Here is a 10,796-nt window from a genome sequence, read left to right on the forward strand (position 1 = left end):
GGCTTAACTATGGAGAAACCAAACTCACCAGGACAGATGACAGGTAATGCTCTGGAACTTTGAACTTCGTAATGAAAATGAAAAGTTTTTTTTTTTTAATGTTTTATTATTCCTATTTTTTTTATTTTATTTTTTTTCCATTTTACTTTTAGTTTTACATTTGAAATAGAGATTTCAAACAGAGAAAATTTGTGTAAAATTAGTTTGTAAAAATAAAAGACTTCACTGAAGGTTTTGAGAATGTTCACAAAAAAAATCAACTCACACTTTTCAATTTTTATTTTAGGAAGTGAAACCATGTATCATTTCTATTCCACTTCACAAATATGAGCCACCTGCTGTTTTTCTACCGCGTAAAAAATCCCAGCAAAATATTTTGTGATGTGTGAAAATTATATTTTTGCAAGGCGCTGTGGCATTTACTTTTTGTGACTAAAAAAATAAATAAATTGTACACCGTTCACAGCCAGACTGACTAGAAGCTCGTGTTTTCAGTTCATTTTGGTTTGCCGTCCACTCTGCCATGGACGGGTTTTTACTCATGTCCCACTTGTGCTGGATGCAGTGATGAATGTGGTTGTCATGACACCAGCGCCGGCCAATGAGCTCGCAGGTTAGCAGCCCTACATGTCATGTCTGACGGCTGACTGACAGGCCTGCTGCAGAGCGAGCCGACCGTTCGCCGTCTAACCTTTCTTCCATGCTGATTATTAATCCAACTTACAGCGCACTTCCCGTGTCCCTCCATCGCAAATTAACCTTTCTCTTCTTTTCTCTCTCCCTCCTCCCCTTCTCTGTCTTTTGTTTTTTTCTGTTCCCCTGCCTTTCGCAAAAACCCTGTCCTTTGTCGTTTCCCCCCTCTCGCAGCAAGTTTGTTCACGTGAAAATTATTGACGATGAGGAGTATGAGAAAAACAAGAACTTCTTCCTGGAGCTGGCTGAGCCTCGCATGGTAGACATGAGTCTGCAGAAAGGTGGAGTACTCGACTTCTGTCTCTCTTTCTCTCTCTGTGTCTTACTCTCCTACTTTTACTATCACTGCTGTGGCCTCCATTTGCCTCATTTCAGCCCCTCTTTTCTGTTTCTCTGCCATCCTCCTGTATTTCTAACACAAGGTTTCCTTCACAACTCTGTTCTTTCACAATCCCGCCGTGGTAAAATCACTTTTTCCCCCCCCCCAGCACCACAGTTTCTCCCTCAGACGCCATCAGCATCTGCACAAGAAAGCAAACAGAAAGCCCAGACGTCACCTTCATAAGGCACAGGCAGACGCTGTTATATAGAAACATGCAGGAGTTATTTATAACTTCAGAGCCAGAGCGTCCTTGATGAATGCTATAAACTGGTTCTGCTGAGGAAGGATTATTCATTCATTTTTTTAGTAGCGAGAGAAACGATTCATCAGACTCCAACTAGTAGTTTCGTCAGGCTATGAAGTATTATTTTAATATACTCATATTGTACAGCATCCTGCTAAAGAGAGAAGTACAATAAAAGTATTTGTCCTTGTATTTGTATGATGTTTCAGATTAAAAAGAAACTTTAGTATCAGATATAGACGTTAGAAAATAAAGTTTTTTAACTGATTTCATTTATTACTATTATTATTCACTTAATTTTAAGGTTTGTATACAGACAAGAAAATATTTCTAACTAGATGACTTTTGAAGGCAGTTGGATGTATTAATTGGCCACGAATGCAAAAGCACATCACAGTTTTCACATGTCTATTATGGTGGAAATTAATTGTACAGTTATAATTAGGAAAGAGTAAAAATTTAGATGTGTAAAATCTGTACAATGTGAGACATATGGATGAGACAACAGGGGATAGGATTTAATATCTTCCTACCTCTGACTGAAGATTTGTTTTTTTTTTATGCTCAATTGCTATTGTGCTACTTTTTGCTTTTTAAATTATTTTTCCTTTTTTTTTTCCCTCTGTCATTTTACTTGTTCAAAATTAAGCAAAATTTAATTTTATTTACAAAATATGGCACTGGCCATAAAAGAAAACAGAAATAGTTCTCTAGTTTTCTTGATACAGGTAGTAGTTGGGGAACATGCAGTTGATTGATGTGTTAATACTGTGGGTGGGACGCACCGATCAGAACTTCATGGCCTAATCCAATTTCTGGTTTTATAAAGTGTGAAGCTGGGTTTAGAAAGTTCCTATTCATTTCAAAGAAATAAATTAAATAATTGCCAGAATTCGAAACATTATATGTCTATAATGGTGTGTGTATGTGGGAGACGACACTGACTCCATTACAGACAGAGTAATTAGCATTAGCATTAGAAACTGTAAACACCAAACTGTGTATTTCTCAGGTAAGACGGATCCTTTCCAACTCTTCAGATTTTTTTTCAGAGGAACAAAAAGAAACTTTGCTGCGATACATTTAGCCTTCCTGTTGTCCACTGAATTATCTATGCCTGTTCAGAAGTGGGAGCCTTAATGAATGGAAGACGTACTCCAGAGTTAGCCCAGTTTCCTTTCTGCAAACTTCATCCTTGTGCAATTTTTAAACACCTCACTGATATTGAAACTAGTTAACTCTCTCAGTCGCTTCGTTACAACTTCCGACTGAAGCGTGTGGCTATTACTGAAACATGTTTGTGCCTAGGTATTGGTGATTCATCGACCAAAAAAAAACAAACAAAAAAGAGATTGCTGCTAACCAGCTAATCATTGGTTAACAGAAAATAGTTTCAAACGTGTCAGGATTTCCTGTTGCCATTGAGCTCAACGTGCACTTTAAAAATAATAATCAAGCAGTATAAACCACTCTGCTCCCATTTATGGTCCTGGAAATATCTGTGTTTTTGTTATTTTTTTTCTTATCCACTCTGAATTGTACAGTTGCCCGCAGCGTTCTTGAGTTGAATTGTTGGAGACAGTAAAGGTGTAGAGGAGGAGTAAGCTAAGCGATTTGTTCAGACAGAGTGCAAGATAAAGATGGGTAACGACAGGTGAAGCTGTGCAGGATACATGCCAGTGGTCAAGTCCGGTCTCAGGGGTCAGACGCTTTGAGGGGAAAGAAACTGAACCTTTGTATGCTGTTTTTTTTTTTTTTTCCGTCTCTTTCTTTTCAGAATGCCCTGCAAGACCTGTTTGTAGCTAATCGATGCATGAAACACAGAGCTTTGAGTCGCTATGAGTTACAGGAGCCTTTCATTCACTTCCATTTACTCACTAGTTGACAGAATTCTTTGCAGTGTTTATTTTTCACACGCTCCAGTTTTAGGTACATTGGAAATCACTTAGATCTGCAACCTTAGAAACTGGTGCATCCATTCTATATGTAGTAATTAACGTAAAATCCTGACTCAACAAACAAGAATTTGTCAAGATGTACATCTTTGGGAACCTAAAACATGATCTTATCCAGCTTTTCCATGGTGGTGCTGCTTTAGGGTTAAACGTGTTCGCACCTGCAGCTGCAGTGAAGCAGTTTGTTTTGCCAGCTACTTNAGTTTGAGTTTACTGCTACATTTTTATTTTTATTTTTGGAGTGTTTTTTTCTAATTGCACACCTATGGACATGTTCTTCAATGTTTAAATCTGGATTTTCACTGTTCACCTTTAATGAGATGAAGCATGTGGGGTACGCAGGTAGAAGTCTGCAACATGCACCCAAAGTGAAACATGGTCACTGGTTTCTCTTCTCTCACCACTGATGCTCCTGTTGTGAGCCCTTACTGAGCAGTTTCTGGCCAGGAAACACTTTTTCCCTCTTCCTAACCTCTGAGCATGAAGACGGTGAAGTTAGTTTGTGTAAATTTTGTTTAGCCAAATTCTTTATTTTGATCGTCCTTCTGAGTTGGCCTTTTATGTCGCTAGCTGTGTTTTCATTACAAATGTGAGCAAAACTTTGTCAAAATGTGTCACAAAAACACAATGTCGCAATTGGGGTGTTTCCATTAAGTAACAAATGCAATTAAAATAACACATGAATAAGTTTGTTCATGTGTTAAGTCATTGAAAACATGCCACTGCCATGGTCCTCCAACTACTTCCAGTCATCTTCTTCTTTATGGTTTGCGCCAGTGGCAACGTCTGGTTGTTGATCATGTGATTCAAGTGATGCAAAAAGAACATAATATAAAAATAAACCAATTTTGATGCGTCCAAAAATACCACAGTTTTCTCAAAACTGTTGTTTCCATTATGATGAAAAACACTTTGAACTGCCTTGTTGCTGAAATATGGTTTACAAGTAAACTTGATTGATTGATTGATTGATTGAGCAAATTAATTTTTAAAATGTCAAATTGCGCAATTGTGGTCAATGGGAACGCAGTTAGTTTGATTCAAATTCTTATTTTAGTCCAAACTCAGCACAATTTGACACATGCTTTCATTTTCAATGTTTCTGTTCATTTCTATGTTTTTTGTTGTGAAATGAATATAAAGGTCTACATATGTTTTTTTAAAAAGCCACCTTGAAGATTAATTACATGCAGCATTAGACCCTGTTACGTAGATTCCACCGATCGGGACGAGGGAATCCATATTTAACAAAGTTTTGTAACGCCTATCATAAATTGTTTTCCGTTTTTAATTTGCACAAATATTACTCATGCCCAATAAAATATCCTTGGGGGACATCCCTCTCATTCAGAGCCAGACCTTCCTGTCCCAGCCGTAATTTACATGCAGGTTTATTTTACTAAATGATTAAAATGTTACTCATTTCAACTGTAGGAGCAGAGCAACACTGCTGTGCATCTAATGAAAGCCCAATATTTGCAGAGAATTACATGAGATACGTCTACTTACTTTGTAAATGCAGACGGTAATGAATGTTTGATTTAGGTAATGAATGTTTAAACTATATACGATGAGGAGGGTAATGAAAAAGCTCTTTTTGTGCAGCATCATATTTTATGAATGTGTCTTTGCTGATGAAATCGCTTTGATGCCACATTAGAAGAAACAGAAGACGCTTTATTAGACTCGCGCGCACATTGTTCTCTTGCAATTACTCCTTTATTGCATTAATGAATGATATGATGGTTTTATAGTTTTTCGATATAATGTAGCAATCACATTGTTGTTCAAAACCAGTGATCTGCAGCTGATTGGGTTTGTTTTTCTCCTTATTAAAGCCAAAGTGGAGAGGCAGGAATGATGAATATTATATCGGAGTCTTTGTTTCCATCATAGTAAATAGCCTCGCTCCAGTTTTCTTACATCAGCAGGCGACTCTGTCATTACAACCGCATTAACTGTTGTTTACATACTGACTATTTCTTTGGAGAGAAGATCAAACTGAAAAGAGGGGAAAGTAATTATCAGATCGTACTTTAGCTGTTTGATCTGTCTGGGGTTTATTGCTGTCAGTTACATCACTCCTCGAAACTTTTCCCGATTTGTTCATGGGATGGGATTCTCGGAGCAGATTCTGGCAGATGTGACTGAGTCCCAGGCTGGCAGGTCTGATTTTGGACAATGTGCGAGTAATGAAAGCAATCAAGGCAGCAGTCACCCTGACCTGTCAGTCTCGAGATGTTTACTGCCAGCTCCAGCAATGTCCTTCTCTAACTTCTCTTGAAGTGGTCAATACCATTAGCACTTCCAGTGAGGTGGTTATAGCAGCCACTTCTGCTGCTGATGCAACCCAGTACAGCCGAGTCTGAACGAGCCGCTTTCCTGTTTGACGACAGTACAGAACTTTATGGAAAGACGTGTGAAGATTTAAACAGGTTGTCAATGTTAACGCGTTAATGCATGCGATTAATCTGAACATTTTTATGCGCTACTATTACATAAAGCAGATTAGTCGAACTACCTATTTTGACATAAAAGCCTCAGAAGGTTTCCTAGTTCACAGAGGTGCATTATGACTCGACGCAGGGAGCGACAAACAACAGCGAAAGTTTTCCATGACCTGCTTCTTTTCTTGAGTCCAACTGAGCCTACAGCCTGATATAGAAATGCAACTCAGTTTTAACACAAAGACACCAGACCAGTCAGTTTGCACTTGGACAATAAAGTGTAAAGAGCTGATCCCTGAAGTAGAGAGGCACAGTTCGTGACCATGTGTCAGCAAGTATCCAGCTGAAGTGTTCTCCACTCAGACACCATATTCAGTTATGACTTCTGACACATCCGTTGGCTGAAAGCCGTCCTAGAGGCATTTTGCTGCATTTGTTCGAATTGTGTCCCCGTTCTCATGCTGCAGTGAAATGCAAAGATGGACACATATTGGCACTTCTAGTAAATATGTGCAAAACAGTTTCCCAATGTCAACCTGAAAATGTAAAAAAAAAAAAAATTAATTAATTAATAATTCAATTAGATTTATTAAGAAGAGGGATAATATTTTAGGATTTTTTTGCATCCATCCCCTGACTTATCCTTTTTAATAACTTTTTCTATTACTTGCTTGGAGTGTTTTTTATCTTGATGCTACAGTGGTAACCAAAAATGCTGATTAAGCAGTGATTGGACCTTCGAGAGGTTACAAACATAATTTTGCTAAACCTCTTTCGCATCACGTCAGTCACTTCATTCATTATACACATTTGTATTCATCATTATTTCATAGAAATCAGTTTTCACTTTGACTTTAAAGTTGTTTTTTGTCATTTTTATTTGACAAAAGAACCAGATTTTGTGTATCATTATTTGAAAAAGCAAGACAAAGGATAAAAACAACCAAGGGGGTGAACATTTTTTGCTAGGTGTCCAATACTAGTTTTCAGCTTTTCTCCATAAAGACCAGAATCACAAGTAGAGGGGCTACCTAGAAGTACTTCACAATAAAATCAAAATTTTACCCTTCAAAGTATTGAATTGCCTCCAAGGCAACTTTCCCCAGACAAGTCATTCTTCTGGCATCAGACGTACACACACTTGATGGAAATGAACCTGTTATCTTAGGTCTGGCAATAGTAGGTTGCATAGAGGAGAGAAGAGACAGCTCTAACTCTTGAGATGCTAAAAACTCAAAGACGAGATAAGGATGTATTGGGCAGTGGAGATTACTAGGTAGACACAGCAAAAACTACTGTCCTCATTCATGTTTAGGGTTTTGTCTTGTTGGTTTCAGTCCGTTTCTTTCCATCGCGCGCACACAGCTAAAAACTGAACTGCGGTGAGAAGGAAGCATGCCTTGCATCGGAGAGCATGTTCGGGCATATTGGATGGACGTTATAGGCGATCACGTACACGCGTTGGTGTGTTTGTGTATGCATGGCTGTAGGATTAAAGTCCCCTCCCAGCCCGCTCCTTGTGGTAATCCATCTCCCACTGCCACTTTCCATTCAAATCACGCCTGCCGTTGGGAAATGTGCCACCCGTCGGCTGCCTCTCTCAGAAGGAGCTCTCGCGGCTTCTGAGGGCACTTCACATGCTGTTGTTTGAGCCTGACCGGCTCCTTTCTCACAGTCCTCTTTCACACATGCATTCATTACCTCCAAATGAGCAGTGAGTCATATTGTGGAGGAATGCAGCAGACAAAGCAAGGAAACAAGCACAGATGGATTTTAAGATTGCAGGCCTTTAGATCATCTACAACAGAGGGAATTGATTTTGAAATGACCCTGTTACATTATTATATTGATTGAAAGTACTCAATGGCAAGGGCATGGGGTCCGTTTATATTGTACAAACAATATCAGTTGCACTAATCAAATATGATCTTCACTGGTTATTTCATAACAATTGGGTGTGAAGTATGACTTCTAGTGGAATTTAGTTTTACTAGCCACAACCAGGCATTGACTGATCCCAGAACTGTAAAATCTGATTTAAGCCAAACCTCTCTGACACCACGAAGAGGGATGAAAAGGCAAAACATCAAGCCTTGGGGAGAAACAGAGTCAGTCATATCAATAACAAAAGAACCCAGATCAACATCTAGAGCACTGCAGGCCAAACTTGCCTCAGCTAAGGTCAGCGTTCATGATTCAACATCAACAGAGAGACTGGAAGAAAGAAAATGCCATCCATGGCAGCGAAAACCACTGCTGACGGGAAAGAAGATGAGGTCCGCCTGACTTGTGCCAAAAAATATCTCAATCTTGTCCAAGAAAATATCCTGTAAACTGACGAGGCAGAACTAGATCTTTTGGAAAGCGATGTTTTATGTTAGATGTAGCGTAAAACTAACAGCATTTAGAAAAATAAGTTGTCAGTGCAGGATAATAAGAGGCTGGTGGATATTTCCAGTGGCCATTGGGCAAGAAAAAAAAATCCTTAAGAGATGTGTGCATCCATCAATTTGTAAACTTGAGCTCAAGGAAACTTGGGTTGTATAGGACAGTGATCTAAGGTGGTGTATTAGGACTATTGTAGATAGAGGGGGGGAAAAAGTACATTTGGGCCACACACCTAAAAATTTAAACTTGTGAAATGAAGAAAATTTCCAGGTTTTGTTCCTAGAACATTTCTGAAATTAATCTAAAATCTTCTGGTTTTTCTTTTATCAATTTTGTTTTCATTTGGAGCTCAGAAATGTCATTATTATTTCTGATAGTAATCTCAAAATTTCTAAGTTTTGTAGCCAAAAATGTACTCCTTTTTACTGTGTACAATGGCTGTAATACGCTTTTATAATGATACAAAGCACAAAGGTTTATGTTTGATGTTCAAACAATCAATTGGAAATGAACTTCACAGTACAACTGGCATAAACAGACAAAAAAAGTGAAGCTATAATTTATTAACAGAATCACGTCCTACCCATTTCTTTTAATCAGTTTAGGTGATTTCAGTCGAGATTGTAATTATCCACCCTTGTGAGGTTAGCCACAAAAAGCCCGCTCTGTTTTGAAACACTGCATGTGGGGATGCTCAGTCCTTTCCTGGAAGGCCTAAATGACCAGTATTAAATCAATTATCTGCCTAATTGAGCTGAGATAAAGACTCATTTTCCTTATCACCAGCCCTATTAGCCATTACAGATGCCCCAGGAGACTTTGAATGTGCAAATAGTTCAAAGTGGAGCACCTTAACGCTTCCAAATCTTATGTTTTTACAAATGATACATTTCATACTTTACAAGATCAGGCAGCTAAAGCCCTGACGAACACAGCAAGTGAGATTTCTTTGCGGTAAAAGTCATTTGCTTATCAAATGACACATTTCAAGCGGGCTTCAATTCAACCCTGGTCATTATAGGCCTGATATGTACTTTAACAAGCAAATCATTATAAGCATCATTACACAGATGCTCCTACCATGCCATGCGTTATTACCCTAGGAACTGACACAAAGACGACTCTAATCTGCTGATACCTACCGTTTTTCCTGTCTCCTGGTGCTTCTGCCATCAGTTTTCAGGCTGTGCCCTTGGTTTTGTAAGTGACAGCATAAGGGAGACCTTGCTGGGTGAGCGATGGGAACCAGCTGTCGCTCACTGCAGCTGGGGCCATATTCTTCCCACTTGTTGGAAAGCGATTCAGGGACCTGAACCTAGACCTCAGCTCATTTCGCCATCTCACTTATGCAAAAGCCAAAAATGAACAAAGATAGATTTTGGTATTGGGATGAAGTATTTAAAGCCAGTTTAATTTTAATAAATTCATGTGGAAAGTGCAGAAGAGTCAGATACCTAGAAATTACTGAATTTAATAGGTATGGATAGTTGCTGCATAGATAACAATCTTCCATAGCAACAAGTTACTTAACCCTACCTGATGCAATGATTAACTTCTCATTTTTTTTAAACAATCGTGTGTAAAGACACATCCTGTGGACTTGGAAAATATGCTACTCCACTTAAGAAAGGTATAATTGTTGGTAACAAACTGAGAAAACATCTAAGGAGATTGCAGAAACTGCCAACATTGGGTTGAGAACTGTCCACACGTTATTAAAAACTGGAAGGATAGAGAAGAGCCATCGCCTCTGAGGAGGAAATGAGATCAGAAAAAAATCCTTGAGTGACCGTGATTGGTGATCACTTAAATGTTTGATGAAATCAAATAGAAGAAAAACAACAGTTTTTCATTATCTTGATGTGGCCCAAAATGAAGATGATCTACGACATCCACTGGCAGATCTGTACTTAGGGTAGCAGACCTTAAGTACGGTAGCCCAATTAAAGTAATAATGAAGCGTAAAAGTTGGTCAGTCTGAACAGTTAATGAAGGTCACAGGATGCCTCACTGGACACAGAATCACCAGCTCCTAACAGAGTTTAATAGGGGTTGCATTATGGGGTTGCATGTGGACAGATGGTCCACACATTTGCGGTGCAGAGATGTAACACTGCCAAGAAATGGGGACAAACATGTAAACGAGGACATCTACACATCATGAAGGAACCAGACATTTGTATCACAGCACCCCATGTCATAGCTGGACTACATTTTAACAGCTCTGGTCCTCTGATGTCATTAACACCAGACCACAGACGGCTACTTTTGGAATGGTGCGCCCAACAGAAGGAGGGGAAGAATGACAAATGGTGTCACATCAAGTTTAATAATACATCTAGGTTCTGAGCTGCCACTGGTATGTGGTGGAAGAAGGACCAAACCTACTACTGCTGCCAATGTCGTTTAGAAACATTGACATTACTTCTGGCATCATGCTGTTGGGATTCAAATGGTCAGACTTTGGATCACATATAATATTGATTCAGTGGACCGTGAAGACACTGCACTACTTACAGTGGTATCTTGCACTGAGGCACCACCACAGCACAGTGTTTGAACTAGACAACGCCTGTCCATGCATGACAGGGTTTCCCCTGGGGGGCCACCAGGTTTTAATTGTGCCCCCACCAGGCTTAGCATTGCTTATATTAGCATTATATATATATATATATATATATATATAT

General features: G+C 39.0%; 1 protein-coding gene across 2 annotated transcripts in view; it reads left to right on the forward strand.

Annotated features, from left to right (window-relative positions):
* The first annotated feature begins 685 nt into the window (after nucleotides 1-685).
* LOC106937766 (sodium/calcium exchanger 3-like) overlaps nucleotides 686-10,796 on the forward strand; it is a 42,423-nt gene continuing 32,312 nt past the window's right edge. For both annotated transcript variants that reach the window (XM_015019437.1, XM_015019438.1), the window contains exon 1: nucleotides 686-974. In XM_015019437.1, coding sequence (XP_014874923.1) covers nucleotides 701-974 — 274 coding nt within the window. In that variant the 5' untranslated portion in view covers nucleotides 686-700. The remainder of the gene's footprint in view (nucleotides 975-10,796) is intronic.

The sequence above is a fragment of the Poecilia latipinna genome, unplaced genomic scaffold (genome assembly GCF_001443285.1).
Source record: "Poecilia latipinna isolate Pla-1442-1.1 unplaced genomic scaffold, P_latipinna-1.0 Scaffold2433, whole genome shotgun sequence".
In the NCBI taxonomy this organism is placed as follows: domain Eukaryota; kingdom Metazoa; phylum Chordata; class Actinopteri; order Cyprinodontiformes; family Poeciliidae; genus Poecilia; species Poecilia latipinna.